The sequence below is a fragment of the Mus caroli genome, unplaced genomic scaffold (genome assembly GCF_978045245.1).
Source record: "Mus caroli unplaced genomic scaffold, Mus_caroli_1 scaffold_1, whole genome shotgun sequence".
Classification (NCBI taxonomy): domain Eukaryota; kingdom Metazoa; phylum Chordata; class Mammalia; order Rodentia; family Muridae; genus Mus; species Mus caroli.
In genome coordinates this window covers 179,529,504-179,547,990 of record NW_028227256.1, presented here as the reverse complement: position 1 = coordinate 179,547,990, position 18,487 = coordinate 179,529,504, and the positions used below count along the sequence as shown (strand labels likewise).

At 38.8% G+C, this 18,487-nt stretch overlaps 1 protein-coding gene across 1 annotated transcript in view; it reads right to left on the bottom strand.

The window, feature by feature from the left end:
• Nucleotides 1-18,487, bottom strand: part of Dnah14 (dynein axonemal heavy chain 14) — a 258,755-nt gene that overhangs the window by 121,480 nt on the left and 118,788 nt on the right. Inside the window, exons 37-41 of the mRNA XM_021185047.2 lie at nt 15,762-15,896; nt 12,224-12,436; nt 7,378-7,471; nt 4,961-5,169; nt 2,822-3,074 (exon numbers count right to left, since the gene is read on the bottom strand). Of these exons, the coding sequence (XP_021040706.1) occupies nt 2,822-3,074; nt 4,961-5,169; nt 7,378-7,471; nt 12,224-12,436; nt 15,762-15,896 (904 nt within the window). The remainder of the gene's footprint in view (nt 1-2,821; nt 3,075-4,960; nt 5,170-7,377; nt 7,472-12,223; nt 12,437-15,761; nt 15,897-18,487) is intronic.

Sequence of the window (18,487 nt, the reverse complement as noted above, 5' to 3'; positions counted from 1 at the left end):
AAGAGTGTCATTCCACATTCAGGAGGTATAGGCAAAAGGCTACCCTGGTTAGAAGGTTAGCCTGGGCTATATGACACTCCATCACAAGACAAGACAAAGAATAAGTTTGGGCACTCCTCTTTTCTTAGCATAACCAACTGAAGAAAGTGGTTGTAGTCCCCTGTGGAGAAAGCCCAGTATAACTGTTCTGTAGAAACTTCCTATGGTGTTATTGAGGGTCCCAGGGTGCCTCTTCAGTTTATAGGTTGTGGGCTTGATATCTGGCTCAAGTGTGGAAACAAGAGACTCCTTCGACTCCTGGTCTCTCATTTTTGAAGCTTGTGGTACATGACTGCATTCACATTGTGTGTGTGTGTGTGTGTGTGTGTGTGTGTGTGCACGCGCGTGCGCGCGTATAGGTAATCCTCATTTTCTGAGAATCATTTCTGCTCCTCTTTGGCTGAATTCCCCTGGTTTGGCCACATTGATCTCTATTAATCTTCAACGCTAACAGGAGGTCTCCCAACTCTATCTGGGCTGTGGAACACCAGCACTAAGCAGTTCATTAGGAATCTACTCCTCAGAAGATGAAGGGAATTGTTTTAAAATCTGGACCGACTGTTTTCAGGGGCCTTTACTTTAAAAGTTTAGGTTGCTTGTTTCATTATCTTTGGAGTTCAGCCATTCTCATTTCTAAGCCTTCGTTCTGAACTTTAAATGCTCACAGGAGGGGGTACTTCAGTGTCTCCAGACTAGAGACACTCAGCATTCCCCCAAGACAGGATCAAAACATCTGGTGACCAGTTAGTTCATCCAGGTGGGTGGTCGTGATGTGAGCAGCCCAACTCTGCCTTAAAGGAATACAAAGAAAATGACCCCAGAAGATATCACAGGGGCCCAGGGGTTATATTTCCTCTGCCTGGAACTTATAACCATAGCTGCTAATGGTAGCTCAGCTAAACACAGTTTAGGGAGATCAACCTCCCTCCAGGGTGCTCGGCAGGAGTTTCACATTTCTAAAAGTACTATTAAATTCTGTTAAAAACAGTATTAACACGAATACTGAGTTATTGTGAGCATCCTTCTGCTGTATGTTTTCCTATGAATGAATGTAAACGCTGGGGGGTAGGGTAAGGAGACTCACTTTGACAACTACTGCCCTGGGCGAGCTGCCTTGGGCCAGCCCTAGCTCCTCTGTACATTCCATAGGTGTCTTTGAGAACCCAGGCTGCTGGTACAGCTGCACCAAACTCCAGCTAGAGAAGGTGTGGCCGAGCCATGACTGTTTTTAGTGTGCAAGCTATATAAGCCTGTTTGCTATCACAGAACTCATTGACCTCCAAATGACTCAGACCCAGAAGTACTGAGCCCAGGGCCTTGAGCATGCCAGGCAAGTGCTCTACCACTGGCACCATGCCTCCAGACTTTGTTGGAGACGTGAATCTTCCTCCTTCTACTTCCTGAGGAGTGGGTATGGTAGGTACCACTAGGCCCAGTCAACATGTGACCAGCTTCCTTCATAGAATGTTTTCAAATTTGTCGGAATATACTACATTTTATTTCTACACGTGTATCAGACAAGAGGCAATGGGTTGGTTCCACGTTCTGGCTATCATGTGGAATGGTATTATAAGAATTTCAATATCAGTTTGTGCTTGGGCATATGTTTCATTATCTCATGCTTACATGTTTTTGTGAGCTGAATTTGTAGGATCATAGGGTACTACATTTAATTTGATGATATTACTGCCAACTGTTTCTTGGCTGCTACTTTTGCATCCTTTGCTTTTAGGATGCTGCTGTGGGGAGTAAATCACTAGATTCTTGTTTTAAAACTAAATCAGTGAATATCTGTCTTTGAGAGACTTACTCTTCATATGAAATATAATTACTTTTAACATTGGTTTTAGTTGTTCAGATTTCTTTTGCTCTTTTAAATATTCTATTATAAAGCTTGTTCCTGCTTTTTTCTTGGATTAGTATTGACATTGCAAACTTTGTTTAATCTGTTCTTGGTACTTGGTTGCCTTCCTCTCTTGGGAATTTGTTAGAATCTTCCATTAATGTTAAATATTCTTAAATTGTAACAAACTGTTTTCCATATTACTCCTATCAGGTAATAAACACAGTCCATTCCTAGAAAGGTAAAGGAGGAACTATATAACAACTATATAACCATAAAACTATATATATGTATATATACAATATATAGTTATATGTATTTAATATATATTAGTATAATAGTAAAGTAATATTACTTTATAACATAATTATAAATATACTATATTATTATAAAGTAATATAATGTAATATAACTATAGCAACAATAAAAACCAAATGTACATCAATCCTGACATGGTCCTACCTCAGTGCCACAACACACTGGAAATTGGGAAATCATGACCCACAAGTACCACAGGAAAATGCACAGTATTTACCAGAAAACAGAACTGCCACAGGATCTGGCAGTCTTATTCTACATACATATTCAAAATAAAGTATTTTTAGATGTGCATGTGTAATGTGAAGAATTCTTAAAACACAACAAGGCATTCTTGCTTAATCAGGGTCTTCTAAGGCTATTTCTACTTATTTATATGAATCTCAACATGTATGTTATTAATTTACCCCTGTTAATGTACACTCTCTTAAGAGTTTTAGCTTGTTCTGTGTACAGGATGGGTGTCACCTCAAGCAGACAGAGAGACTATATTCCTACCTTCACTTTTCTTTCATAATACCTACTACAAAGAGACAACCTACCACTGAAGAGTGAAGACATATTTCATCAGAGACAACCTACCACTGAAGAGTGAAGACATATTTCATCAGTGAGACTCACTTTTTGGAGTTCCTTGTTTTATATGCATGAATTCAAAAAAGGCATCTAGAATCCTGCACAGAGTCATGACGACTGTCACGTCCTGTATGGGATATGGTAGAAACTTTCTATGCTTTTTCAGAAATTTCATCCCTTCTGTAACACTTCTATTAATCATCATTTCAAGACACTGAATTCCTTGTTGACTTATACTTTTTGAACTTTTTAGAAGCCATGACTTCATGTAAGGCTCCCATCCCAGATCAACAGGGTCCTAATAATAAAAAGCAAAAGAAAAATCTTATGTAAATAAAAATGCAGAATTATTATTTTTTACTTCATCACCTATCCGTGGTTAGATTTAGTATTATTTAAAGCTAAAACAATACAATAACAACAACGAGCTAAAGAAATCACAATTTTTGAAATTATATTGGAGTTTAACTATGGTTTGAAAAGAGAACAATCACTGGGGATCTGAGTGGGGAGAAGTATATTAACCATAATGGAAAGGTTGGCAGACGTGGCCCCAGCTCTCGTTCTAACTGACATCCCAAATTAGGTGGACCAGTGAGCCAATCATTGCTGCTAATAAATTTCATGTATAGAAGTTTTAGGGTTATGTTTTCTACTTCTATACCATTGTCTTGGTGTAGAGAAATTTAAATCCAGCAACATAGCTGCTCTGGCAAGGGATCACATATAAAGACCTTCTAGGTCTATACGACCTAGGTGGAATGCAGACACACCCTGGATTGCAGTATGATCTGGCTGGAATACAGACATGCCCTTAATAGGGCATATCCTTTAATCCCAAACAATGAAGGTAGAGTTAGTTTGTAAAAGGATGAAGTCATGTTTGAAAGTGATATCTAATTGAGGGGCAGACAAAGTGATGCATCAGAGAAAGATTTGACAGAATGATTCAGAACTAGGATATGCCCAACTCTCATGAGGACAGATAGGAAAGAGAGGCAACTTAAGATCAGCTCAAAGTGAGTCGGAGGGCAGTTTAGGGAATGCAGTTGAGTTTAGGTAATGCACTGGACTTCAAATGAATCAGTATGGAGAGAATCTTTTGTGTACTGTAAGGAAACATCACCTTTTAATACAAAGCTGATTTGGCTAATACACTGATGCAGGAAATAAGAGGGGATAGTTCTAATAGGGAGAAAGGAAGTCTGGAGTAGGGTCAGGCATGGGCAAGATTTGGGTGAGATTTGTCTGGAACTCTGAAGAGACAGATGCATGAAACTGAGGAAAGGTAACCAGCCACGTGTCACTCATAGAATAAAATACACAGTTTAAGTTAAGTAGTCAGAGAGCAAGCCCTAATTTATGGCTAGGCATTTATTCATATATAATTAAGTCTCAGAGTCATTATTTTGGGAACTAGGGTGTGGGTAGAAAAGCCCGTGGCTACAAATCAGTCAGTGTAGTTCCTGCTGAGTTGAGTTCAGTTGAGTTTCATTCGTGAGTTTTGTTCATATAGTCCAGGTCAGCAGAGGCAGTTGAAGCCAGAGAATAAGAAGGAGCCAGAAGATTAGAACAAATTGTCAGACTTAGTTTGAGGCCAAGCAGAGCAGTTCAGTGAGAAGCCTAGAGAAGCCATATTGAATCAATCAGCTTGGAAAGGAGGTTGAGCCAGAACAGCTGAGTTCAACCAGCCAACTAGAGTTCAGAAAGAACTACAAAGAGTGAACATTTCAGCAGTAAGTCTCAGAAGTTGAAACATTCTAGGCCTAGATTAGATTCTACAGAAGCTAGAAGCTTCCAGGCCTAGGCCTAGGGATAGTTAGTACAAAGACAGAAACTCTCTGGGCCCAACCCAAGCCATGCATTCATACAGCTTGGGTATAGCTCTCATCACATCCCATCATCTGGGGAAATAAAACAGACTTTCACATCTTAGAGAGATTCTTCCCAAATTCTGAGTCATACAGTCCTTTGCTGGCAAAATACTTCATATGGATAGCCTCATATGCTTGTCTGAAATAGTGATGTCTAGCTTCCCCGTATAATATTAGTGACAGTATCACTTCTGGATTATGAAGTTTTGGAGTCACCTAGCTGGGTTTAGAAGCAAAACTAGAACACAATTAATAGGGGTAGTCGCTATCCTCAGCATTCTTCTGCCTAGGACCAGGTTTGAAAACCTACCATGTACACCATAGCACACCGGGTGATGATAGAGGGGGTGGCGTCAAAGAGAGAGTCTGCCTCAAAAACAATTCTGATCTTGTTAGTCAGGCTAATCCTTTCGCTGTTTGCCAGGCACAGTGTTCTAGTTTCATCAAGCACAGTGTTTAGATTTTCTATCCATAGGCTGTCGATTGGGCCATCTAAAACAATCCATTGCCAATCAAAATCTAGGAAGGAAAACATTTTTAATGTAGTTAAGACTAAGCTCAGACTTAGGATAATCTTAAAAACTTTCTATTTTTGTTAGAAAATAATTCTTTTGTGCATATATGTATGATACACATATGCACATGTGTATATACACATTTGGATGTACATACATATGTGAGGGTATGTGTGCATGTAGGCATACATGTGTGTAGAGGGTTGAAGTTGATGTCAGGTACCTTCCGCAATAATTCTCCCCCTTATTCATGGAACCAGGGTCTCTCACTTGGTCATTTCTGGCTGGTCAAGCTAGCCAGTTTGCCCTGCAGGTCTCCTATCTCTTCCTTCTGAGTCTTGAGATTATACATTCATATACATCTGGCTTCTTAATTAAGTTCTAGGGATCTCGATTCCAGTTCCACACATGTGTGGCAAGTACTTTACCTACTGATCCATCCCTCAGCCTCTAGAAAGTATTTTCTAAGATGAGAACATTGTCCCAAGAAACACTAGAACGAGTGCTTAAGTTACACTGGAGCCTGTGCTGGACGTATTCAACTTCCATGAGTGGGATTATGGTCCTTATAAAAGAGGCCACACATACACACACATACACACACACAAATATACTCTCCAATATTCATTCAATAAATATGCTATATCTTGAAATTGCTTTAAGCACTTTCTAGATAGACATTCTTAGATTGATGAAATGCATAATAAATCCTTAAAATCTGGATAGGAGAAAGACAAATAGTTCCATATTTTTTCAATAATATGGTTTGTGAATTTGCATCTTCTATTAAGGAATATTTTTTAGGCATGCTGTTCCTAGAAAATGTCAAAGGAAAAAAAAATCAAAGAACAAAGTAGACAGTTTAAACTCTATCATACTCAGAACCCATCCACTCCATCACTGCAGTCTCTGTGCTGCTGTAACACAGTGCCTTTGACCCGGCAGCTTATTAACAGCACAAGTACTTTACCTACTGATTACATGTATACATGTATACATGTATTCATGAATACATGAATACATGTATTCTTTACAGCTCTAAAGGCTGAAGGCTAGGTGCTGGACGATTGTTTGGTTAGAGACGGCTTCTTGGTTCAAAGAGGGAACCTTCCTCTTACTGTGTGGTCACATGATGGAAGACTTTCCCTTGAGTCCCTTTTACAAGGAATCTAATTCCATCAGTAGGGGCAGAGTGCATCTCATGTAGGACATTGATCCCTACTCACTAGGGCACATCTCTCCTGGCCGTCTGGCTTCTCCAAGACCCCGTGTTCTAAAAATCACTAGCTTGAGGGCTAGGACTTTAGTATTCACACTTTGGGGAAGAGGATGCAAACATTCAGAACATAGCACTGCATGCTATGCTTTCTATCATGCTTAATAATTTTAGAATCCTACCAGCCAGGATTAGGGAGGTCACTACAAACAGCTAAGCACCCAGAAGACATTTCAAGTGCTACCGATGAGCCAGAGAGCAGAGGTAGGACCCAGAAAGCCTCTGCTGGGAAGATGGCTCTGTCTGCTTGAAATATCTATCCGAGCCATTATCCTACAATCTCATATAACTAGCTATACTATAAACTATAACTAAGTATACTCTTAATTAGCTATACACAACCATTGTACTTTCCTTAAAATGCTATCCCAAACTCCAGGAAAGCAGATGCAGGAGTAAAAGTCCTTTTTAGAGTGTGGATCGCAAACATACTGCTGATGGCAGAGCTGCTGTGAAGCTCAGTCTGGGGTAGGAGAGGGAGGCTGAGGCTTTTTCAGTAGCCTGGCAGCTCCTATGGAGCAGAGCCTGTGTTATACACCCACTCTGTGCATTAGAGATGAATCTGCTAGGATTCTGTGATTTAGCTGGCAGTGCACAGATGGTTTGGCATTGCCACTCAGAGGCAGGAGGCTGCCCCTGCTGCTTCTCATATTATTATTTCTACCATTAATACCATTTTAGTCATCCCAGTTATCTATAAACCGAAAGTCTACTTGAGCTCCAGTGGTTATATATCATAAGAAGATGTATACACACTGTAGGAGTTGTGGTATGACCAGAGATTTTAAGCAAACACACAGGAAGAAGTAAATTGTGTAACAATTAAACTATTACCAGTCAAAATATATAGACATAAATACAGTTCATGTTGGCTCAACATTTACTTCAAATTCAAATACAAAAATTAAGTGTGCTGAATTTGATAATAACACTTACCATGAATTTCTGGAGTTTTAAAACTTTTCTCTAGTTCACTCATAAAAATGTTGTTATCCATATCCGCTATCGTAGAGAAACCAACTTGGAAAATCTAAATTATATAATGGATAATCAAGAAGTAGCATTGGGTTAGCATTTCCTGTCTTTATTGTCATTATTAAGTAACTACCTTTTTAAAAAATTCTTTTATTATTTAAATACATTTTATACATCAAACATAATAATATTGAGTATTTTGATAAATTTGTTCAACTTTTATATTCATATCCTTTCATACCCTAAAAATATCATTAATGAACATTTAATACTATCCATAACTGAGGATCCTATATCTAATGTTGAATACTAAATTGTTTCAAAACATACAAAATAGTCTTTGGGAATTAAGCATAGTAAAAGAGCATAAAATATTAAAAATAAATCATTAAGAAATATATTCAAAAGCCCTTATATGATACCACATGACATAGTGGGAGAGTGTTTAAAATGCATTATATATCTATGTACGTTGTGTAACAATCAGTTTACTTTAAAAAGATTATCAGTATTTCTAGGAGAGAAATTATTTTATCAGCAAGAATATTTTAAACATTTCAAAATAGCAAGAACTCTTTGAAGTTAAACATTAAGGAAATGCTAATTTCAAGCACAGTGAGAAAAATTATCAATAATATTTCTATGATGTTTGTAGAGCATGATTTTAATATTTTTAACTGTTAATATTCAACAAACAGGATAATTATTTTAAGATATAGCTTGTTGTTATATCTCCCTTTTTATTTCTGATGTTATTAATTTGGATACTGTCTCTGTGCCCTCTGGTTAGTCTGGCTAATCTATTATTTATCTGGTTTATCTGTTTTGTTGGTTTTCTCAAAGAACCAGCTCCTGGTTTGATTGATTCTTTGTATAGTTCTTTTTGTTTCTATTTGGTTGATTTCAGCCCTGAGTTTGATTATTTCCTGCAGTCTATTCCTATTGGGTACATTTGCTTCTTTTTGTTCTAGAGCTTTCAGGTGTGCTGTCAAGCTGCAAGTGTAAGTTTTTTTTTTTTTTCCAGTTTCTTTTTGGAGGCACTCAGAGCTATGAGTTTTCCTCTTACCACTGTTTTCATTGTGTCCCATAAGTTTTTGGTATGATGTGTCTTCATTTTCATTAAATTTCAAAAAGCCTTTAATTTCTTTATTTCTTCCTTGACCAAGTTATCATTGAGTAGAGCATTGTTCAACTTCCATGTGAATGTGTGCTTTCTGTTGTTTTTGTTGGTATTTAAGAGCAGCCTTAGTCCATGGTGATGTGATAGGGTGCATGGGATTATTTCAATCTTCTTTTTATAGCCCTGGCTGGCCTTGAACTCAGAAATCTGCCTGCCTCTGCCTCCCAAGTGCTGGGATTAAAGGTATGCACCACCACTGCCCTGCTATTTCAGTCTTCTTGTATCTGTTGACACTTGATTTATGACCAATTATATGGTCAATTTTGGAGAAGGTACTGAGAAATATTCTTTTACTTTAGGATGAAATGTTCTATAAATATCTGTTAGATCCATTTGGTTCATAACTTCTGTTAAGTTTCACTGTGTCTCTGTTTAGTTTCTTTTTTCATGATCTTTCCACTCCTGAGAGTGGGGTGTTGAAGTCTCCCACTATTATTGTGTGGGGTGCGATGTGTGCTTTGAACTTCAGTAAAGTTTCTTTTATGAATGTGGATGCCCTTGCATTTGGAGCACAGATGCTCAGAATTCAGAGTTCATCTTGGTAAATTTTTCCTTTGACCAATGTGAAGTGTCCTTCCTTATCTTTTTTGATAACTTTTGGTTGAAAGTTGATTTTATTCAATATTAGAATGGCTACTCCAGCTTGTTTCTTGGGACCATTTGCTTGGAAAATTGTTTTCCAACCTTTTACTCTGAGGTATTATCTGTCTTTGTCACTGAGGTGCATTTCCTGTATGCAGCAAAATGCTGTGTCCTGTTTACATATCCAGTCTGTTAGTCTATGTCTTTTTATTGGGGAATTGAGTCCACTGATGTTAAGAGATACTAAGGAAAAGTACCTGTTACCTCCTGTTATTTTTGTTGTTAGAGGTGGAATTATGTTTGTGTGGCTATCTTCTTTTGGGTTTGTTGAAAGATTACTTTCTTGTTTTTTGTAGGGTGTAGTTTCCCTCCTTGTGTTGGCATTTTCCATATATTATCCTTTTAGGGCTGGATTTGTGGAAAGATATTGTGTACATTTGGTTTTGTTATGAAATATATTGGTTTCTCCATCTATGGTAATTGAGAGTTTTGTTGTATAGTAGCCTGGGCTGGCATTTGTGTTCTCTTAGGGTCTGTATGACATCTGTCCAGGACCTTCTGGTTTTCATAGTCTCTGGGGAGAAGTCAGGTGTAATTCTAAAAGGTCTGCCTTTATATGTTACTTGACTTTTTCCCCTAACTGCTTTTAATATTTTTTCTTTGTTTAGTGCATTTGATGTTTTGATCATTATGTGACAGGAGGAATTTTTTTTTCTGGTCCAGTCTATTTGGAGTTCTGTAGGCTTCTTATATGTTCATGGGCATCTCTTTCTTTAGGTTAGGGAAGTTTTTTTTTCTATAATTTTGTTGAAGATATTGACTGGCCCTTTAAGTTGGGAATCTTCGCTTTCTTCTATACCTATTATCTTTAGGTTTCATCTTCTCATTGTGTCCTGGATTTCCTGGATGTTTTGGGTTAGGAGCTTTTTGCATTTTGCATTTTCTTTGACTGTTGTGTCAATGTTTTCTATGGTATCTTCTGCCCCTCAGATTCTCTCTTCTATCTCTTGTATTCTGTTGGTGATGCTTGCATCGATGGCTCCTGATTTCTTTCCTAGGTTTTCTATTTCCAGGGTTGTCTCCCTTTGTGATTTCTTTATTGTTTCTATTTCCACTTTTAGATTTTCGATGGTTTTGTTCATTTCCTTCACCAGTTTGTTTGTGTTTTCCTGTAATTCTTTAAGGGATTTTTGTGTTTCCTCGTTAAGGGCTTCTAGCTGTTTTTTCCCTGTGTTCTCCTGTATTTCTTTAAGGGAGTTGTTTATGTCCTTCTTAAAGTCCTCTATCATCATCATGAGAAGTGATTTTTTGATCTGAATCTTGTTTTCCTGGTGTGATGGTTTATCCAGGACTTGCTATGGTGGGAGAATTGGGTTCTGACAATGCCAAGTAACCTTAGTTTCTGTTGCTTATGTTCTTATGCTTGCTTGCCTTCTGCCATCTGATTATCACTAGTGTTATCTGCTCTCACTATGTATGACTGGAACCTGTCCTTCCTGTGATCCTGGTTGTGTCAGAGCTCCTGGGAATAAAGCTGCCTCTGGGACCCTGAGATCCTGGTGTGACCAAGCTCCATGGATCCTGGGATCCTGGGCCTGTTAGAACATCTGAGAGTGGAGCTTCTTCTGGGTGTTGTGGAACTGGCTGTGGATTTAGTGCTCAAGGCCTGCTCAGGGCACCTCTGATCCTTTGATCCTAGGTGTGTTAGACTGCCTAGGAGTGGAGTTTCCTCTGGGTGATGTGGGACTGGCTGCAGAGTTCACGCCCAAAGTCTTCTCAGGGCATAGGCCCAGACTGGAAGGAATCTGTGCCACTGGTCCTGTGGAGTTCCTGGGTGCCTAGGTCCCGATGGTCCCAGTTACTTCCAGTGTTGGGGAAGGTGTTGTGTCCTCCTCACCTCTGATCCTAGCATTAAGTAACTATCATTTTAGTATAGGCTTTTATAATTTATAAATGTTTTTTATAAGCCTCACGGTACATGCAAAGCAAAAAAGATGAATTTAGCAAATAGACAATTTAAACATTTTGCATCAGGTATACAGAACAAATATTGATAGACTTAAAGGCTGAAGGATTCTAGAATACTGATAGCAAAGGACTTTAGCGCGCTACTTTCACCAATATTGGATCAAAATCAGCAAAGAAACAGCACAGAGGAGCTGCACCAGCTGGACCAAGGGCACGTGGTACAGCCTACCCCACAGCTGCAGGGGCTCGCACCTACACTGGCATGAAGAACACAGGAAGTGATTCTCAATGCTAGGGAATATATTGTATCATGTAGAAAGCTCAACATGTTCAGTCAGCCCTTGTTATCTAGGGGAAACTTTCTAAGAAGCCCCAGAAAACGCCAAATCATAAGAACGCTTAAGTGCCCTATATAAAATAGTACATTATTTAGATACAACCTATACAAGTTTATGTCTGGAGTTCATTTCCAAATAGTTTGCATCTATTTTGGGGTGAGTGTACAGATGTGAAATGCATGAATACTGAGATATGATTATAGTCTCAGAATTGTTCTAAATTATCTTCGTATATTAGTGTATGAGCTAGCAAATGCAGGTTATTATTTTCTACCTTTGCTAACCCTTTCTTTCAGATATTACCTTTTGCCTATATCTTACCTACTGAGAGTGACCAGTAACACCATTTTTATAAGAACACAACTTTTCTTGGCACTTATATTCACTGTTTAACAAAATTTCCATCAAATAATTGATTCCTTTTCCCTTCTTTACAAACCCGTCCTCATTTCTTTAATTGTCCTTTAGCGACACTTGCTTACCAAGTTACCCTCTATCATGAGCCTCGTCCTCTTTGCATTTCTTTCAACACAATTATCTTCAACTTCACCCTATGGTTTACTGACCACTTAAAAACTCAACAGTGTAATTTCTATTTTTAATAACTTATATTTTAAAACTGTTTATAATGCTTCTTTTATATTAATAGGTGGTTAATTATGTTTTAATAAAAAGAGTTTGAGCTATGCAACTGCCTATATTAGTCAAAGGAAATTATTAAACTCCATAGTAAACTTACATTAGATAAGTCTGTGATTCCTGACAGTTCAAAATCATTGTCTTTCTTAGAGTAATCTGCAGAGTTCATATGGACATAATTTCGAATTGCTGCCGATAGTAACCCATCGTTCCATTCCATGGTATTAATGTTCAGCTGTCCATACAGTTCGCTAAGAGTGATACATTTTGGATTCAAAACACAAACATCGACTTTTCCTTTTTTCCCTGTAGACTGGGGGCAGGGAACAAGAGATCCAGTGATATTTTAAAAGGAACTAGGTATAGTACAATTACTTAATTGTTTACACCGCTGTTGCCAATGGGTTTTGGGAAAAATCTTTCACATCAAACCAAACCTCTATAAAGGTAGTAATTAACAAGATGTCTCACTGAGCTCCACTACAGGACACAGGCTCTGACTGGGATGCGGCATGCTGGGAGCCAGGGTGCCCTGCAGAGAGGAGGGGAAGCAGGGTGTGCTTTCAGTCTTTTTAGATCTTATCCACAAAATTGTAACTTGCTTGGGCTCCACCCAAACTATTCTCTGCTTCATCTCACTCAGATTTAAGTAGGGTAAGGGGCAGACATACCACCAGAAGCACACAGATTTACATAATGCAAGGCAAGAAGTTATGGGTACAGATATACAAGCAGTGGGAATCTTTGGGAAATTAAGATAATAAAAACCCAGCTGTGTATACTGAGAATCACATGTAAGACACATGTACACAGCTGGGTGTGGTTCAATGGATAAGACCAGAACTAACATATGCCATGGGGACTGAGATGATATCAATCCACAGGACTGGTATTTAGTATGATGCATAAATTTGGTAAGGCTTCTTTAAAAGAAAAAAGACTAGGTGACTTAAACTATCCCCCCCCCCTACTTCTAGAGACTAGAAGATCAAGGTGAGAGAATACCAATTGTATTAGATTAGGGCCTTCCCTCAGAGCCTCATTTCAGTTTTATCTCTGTAAAGGGCTTGTCTCCAAATACAGTCTGAGGGATTCAGCTCATAAGTTTTAGGAGGCTCATAGTAGATATTAAGTGTAACCTCAAGGTAACCATTAGGAAAAAAAACCTAAAAAAAAAATACAGAAAAGAAGATGAAGAGGAAATTAAAAGGATACACTGTATGTTGGGGGAATCGAATAGTAGATAAAGAAGTACTATGGAACAAAAGATGTTGGGGATAGGAAAGCGAGGGGGAAGGGGAACAACCCAGCACAAGGGCTGAATAACTGTTTTAAATGTAAATGGATTAAATTTACTACCCAAAAGGAAGAGAATAGCACAGTGGATAAAAGGTTAAAATATGCTCTAAACATATTCTGCCTGCAAAAATAAGTGTTCAAGTCATTTTAAAAAATGAGGCAAACTTGTCTTCAAATAATTATTTTAAAAGTAAGATGATGGTAAAATATGTCATATATAGTGACCGAAAGAATTCTTGGCATCTGTACTAATATACTTGGGGTAAAAAAGTTTGAGGCAAAAATAGTGCATATTACTAAAAGGGTCAATTTAAGAAGATGTAAATGTACAAGCTGAATAATAGACTCAGACTATGTGAACACTGACAGATAGATTTACACTAGTTCTCAAGACAGCAATTCACTTTCAGTAATGAGACACTCGAATTTTCAAATAACTGTTATAGTGCTGTGTAAATGAAGATTTTTAAGCTTACATTTTCACCTAGAATTGTGTATCCCAAACTAATCTCATACCTTTAAAACATTCACAAATACCAGTCTAATAACCCTATATGGTATATGTTTAACTTCTTCTTACCATACTTATTGTGTGTGTGTGTGTGTGTGTGTGTGTGTGTGTGTATGTGTGGGTGTGCCTGTGTGTGTATGTATTTGTGTGTGTGTATGTATTTGTGTGTGTGTATGTATTTGTGTGTGTGTGCACAAACAAGGTCAGAGTAGCTTGTGTGAATCACTTCTCTCTTCACCCTGAGGGTCCTGGGGACTGAGCTAAGATGCTCAGGTTGTGGCCACCAGGCTCCTGACTCTCTGAGTCACCCTGCAGCACATTTTGCCTTTTATTCTTGAGGAGCCACCTGTGACGTCTTCTGTACAGGCCTTCAATCACGTCTGGTGCCATGTTTAACTGTAGTGCTGCAGACAGACTTGTCTCATTCGTGGCTGTAGGAGAAGCTTCCAGTTTGTCACCATGGGAGTATGAGTGAGTTTCCCCAAACATTCTGCTATCCTGGTGTTCTGACTTTTCTTTTCTTTTAATCACAAAGGAAAATGAAACACTACCCCATTCCTTTTTTGGAACATAATATGAGCATGTGGCTCTTGTCCTATTATGTACGTACTGCACTGATTTAATAGTGAATGTGATTCCTGAAGAGGTCCCACCTGGTCTTGCTGTATGATAGTTTTTTTCTCATCAATGACAATTACTGCTTAAGAACTCATTGAGGACTGGTTAGAAGAGGAATTTATAGACAATGATAAGAATTAGAAAGTACAACATGAACAGTTCTGAAGACAAAATTTTATACCAACAGAAAAAATTCATATAACTATGAAGCTAACATTCTAAGATGTTGTAGTACACTACCAACAGTGAAATCTTCAAATAACTGAAGTTCACATGACTTAGTGGAGTATTTTATTTTATATTGCATTAAAACATGTACATAGAGGCTTCCTGAGAATCCAGGGACAATTAATATTTATTTAATAGTAAGTAATACATTTGTCAAAACACAGCATAGCACACCAACTAGCTAAAAGACAAAGACTAACAATTATTTTAGTTTTAAAATTTAATTTTGTTTTATGTGCATGGGTGTTCTGCCTGTATGTGTGCCTGTGTATTGTATGCATGCTTGTGCTATAGAAGCCAGAAGAGGGCATCAGATCCTGTGGAACAGTAGCTACAGACAGGTGTGAGCTGCCATGTAGGTGCTGGGAAGGAAGCACAGGACCTTTGGAGGAGCAGCCAGGACTCTTAACTGCAGAGCCATCTCTCCAGTCCCCTTCCAACCTCTAACAATCATTATATAAGTTCCAGTCACCAAAAATGCACAGGTTTGGGGAATAGAAACTTAATGTGGTGAGATTTTTTTCTAGGAAAAAATTTAAAAAAAGAATAAATTATTAGGGATAAAGATAACATATTGAAATATGCATCTCAGGTAAAGTAAGGAATAAGAACTATAGTTGACACTATCTTAGAGGGTTTTAATTAATTTAATAACAGAATAAAATCATATAAATATTGGAAAAGAGGTATAATTATTTTTACTTGAAGGTGATTGAATTAATACTTAGGAAGCAATTGGAATTTCATAAATCAATTCAATAAAGTAGCCAAATATAAAATACACAATCAACAATTACATTTTACACCCCTTATCACAAGTTTGTTATCTAAATTTCAAAATTCTCACTTACTACAAAGATTTCTTACTACAAAACTTTTAGCAATAACTTGAATAAGTAGTTAAAATACACAGAAAGAATATCTATTATACTAAAGCATCTAGTCTGCACAGATGGAAATGTCTTATTTAGTAGATATTCACCTTTGAATCAGATTGCCTTTCTTTCATAAGCATGGCAGAAGTAACTGGAAGTGTTATCAATGCTTTCTCTAAAATTTTCCTGACTGTCGTCTTTCCTCCGCCTGTTGGGCCCACTAGAATCACGCCAACACAAACCTGAAGGAAAGGCACAGATTAGCGTGCTGAGTGAAGAGTGGAAAAATACTGACTGCCCTGAGAACATGGGCCCCGTCCCCCTGCCAGATGGCCTAATTACCCAGAACTTTTGAGAAAAGCAACCGCAGAATGTTTCAATGTCCCAGGTGCCTTGAAGCAAATATCCGCCCCTAGACTTCCCCTATTTCCTCCCCGATCCTCCCCCTAGTTTGTAGTTTTTGCCTTTATAAGCCTGCTGAAAAATAGGGTTGGGGTTGAACTCCTCTACCCCTGCGTGGTGTATGAGTCTCGGCCCCAGTTTGAGCTCTTGTCCCGTCTTCTTGCTGTTAATAAACTTCCTCGTGTGATTACAGCAAGTTCGGTCTCAGTGTCTGGCTGGGTGCTCGCTATTCCCGAAACTTGAGTGAGGGTCTCCCTTGGTGGGGGGGTCCTTCATCTGGGGGCTCGTCCAGGATCTGCGCAACCACCCAAGGGTCCTAGACCCACTTGGAGGTAAGGTTCTCTGTTTTGTCTCGGTTCTGTGTCTGTATTCTGTCTAAAAATCTGGTGCAATCACAGTTTCGGTTTTGCGGACGCTCTGTGAGACCGCTCTCTGAGAGGGAGAGCGAGGTGGATAGAGATAGACGTCTCAGAAATATAAGTCCAGGAAAGTCCAAGAAAATGAGCAGGGCTGTCTCTGAGCCCGGTGCATGTGGGGATTTGGAGGTTTTGTAAAACCCTTTCTCCACACCCATGTCACTGTCCATCCAACCAAAGGCCTCAGGAGTCTGGGAAGTCAGGAGGTTGGGCCAAAACTCTAGACACTTGGCTGTGGGTCAGCGTGACACAGTTTTTTACAGAGTCTGTGGTTTTGCATATTTTTTTGGCAGGCAAGTATATTTTAGTTATTTTTCTGTGACCTTGATATTTGAAATTAAGATTGTCAGTGTATTTGGACTTTTTTTTTTCCCTGAAGTTAGAACAGTTGTATTAGGCATTTACTCTTGTGAATCTTTATGCAGATGTCTTACCAGTCTTGTGAATAAAGTGCAGATGACATACTTTGTATTGTAGGAATCTCACTGCCCATCCTGTCTGCCAGAGGCTCTGTTAGGCTAGGTTCTTCACTCCAAAGCTGGGACTTAACGTCCTTCTAGTTGGGAATCTTCAGAAGTAATTTGAATGAGTTAAAACCAAATCTTGATAGCAGGAGACAGCTTCCTGGTCTAGATGTACAATTAGCTTAAGTTGGAATTAAAGAGGGTTTGGGAATGTCTTTAGTCTCTGTGTAAATACCAACGTGCTTATTATGCATCGTAAACCAGTGTGTATGCCTGTGTATGGATCTGTAGAGCTGGTTTCTGCTTCAAGTGAAGCTGAACCTTTGATTTTATAAGGTCCCCTCCACCCGGAACCCTATAAACATTTGTAAATAGAACACTAAAATTTGTAGCGATAGGATCAATTTGGGAAATATCTGCTGAGAGACCAAAAAGTTCATTTTTTTAAGTACCTTGGTTAAAGAGTAAAGATTATTCCTCTTATTTTTTGAAAGAAGTATGCACTTTAACAAACACAGCTGCATGGGCAATTCAAACAAATCCATGAAGTGCAGTACCCATCCAGAAACCACACTTCCTGAAAACCGTTCAAAGCAGAGTCCAGATGGGCTGGTGATCTCACTGCCTGTAGGTTGAAGCTCAGATTCTGATCAATTGTGAGACAAGCAGGGCTGCTTCAAAGAGCAATGTGAATACAGCCAGAAGCTTCAGACAGGTCTGTAAAATGGTAGGTCCCGTATTTACCACTAACTAGCAAAACTGACAGAAAAACTCATAGAAATAAAAAGTTTAAGAATCCTTCCTGCTGGTGTGCACTCCTTCCAATAGCAGACTTTTGCAAATGGAGTTTTACAGTCTATATTTAAAAAATTGTATGTTTGTAACAAATAAAGTATGCGGAAAAGTGAATGACAAAAAAAAAAAAAAAAAAAAGAGAGATAGACGTATCTAGTGTCCACCATCCGTTCGCCCTGGGAGACGTCCCAGGAGGACAGGAGGAGGACCAGGGATGCCTGGTGGACCCCCGCGGGAATAGTCAGGAGATAAGTCTTCTCCTTGACGATCTGTGTCAGCTACCTGCTTCCAGGCCGGCTGACTCTTTTTGGTATTTCTGGTCGACTCAGAGTTGGTGGCTCATTTTGTCTCTTTCTGTGATTGTCTTTGTGATTGTCTTCAGTGTAAGTGTTATAGAAATGGGACAGACTGTGACAACCCCTTTGACTCTGACTTTAAATCATTGGACGGACATTAAGAGTAGGGCTCATAGTTTGTATGTTGAAGTAAAAAAGGGACCGTGGCGGACTTTTTGTTCATCTGAATGGCTGACATTTGGCGTTGGCTGGCCGCAAGATGGATCCTTTCATTTACCCATTATCTACACTGTAAAGTGTCTTGCTTTTCAGACACCAGGGGGCCATCTGGACCAGGTCCCCTACATACTTGTTTGGCAGGATCTGGTCCAGAATCCTCCACCCTGGGTGCGACCCTGGATATCCAGTGTGGAAAGCCGCTCCCACATTCGCCATTACAAGATGGCACATGAGCTGGGTA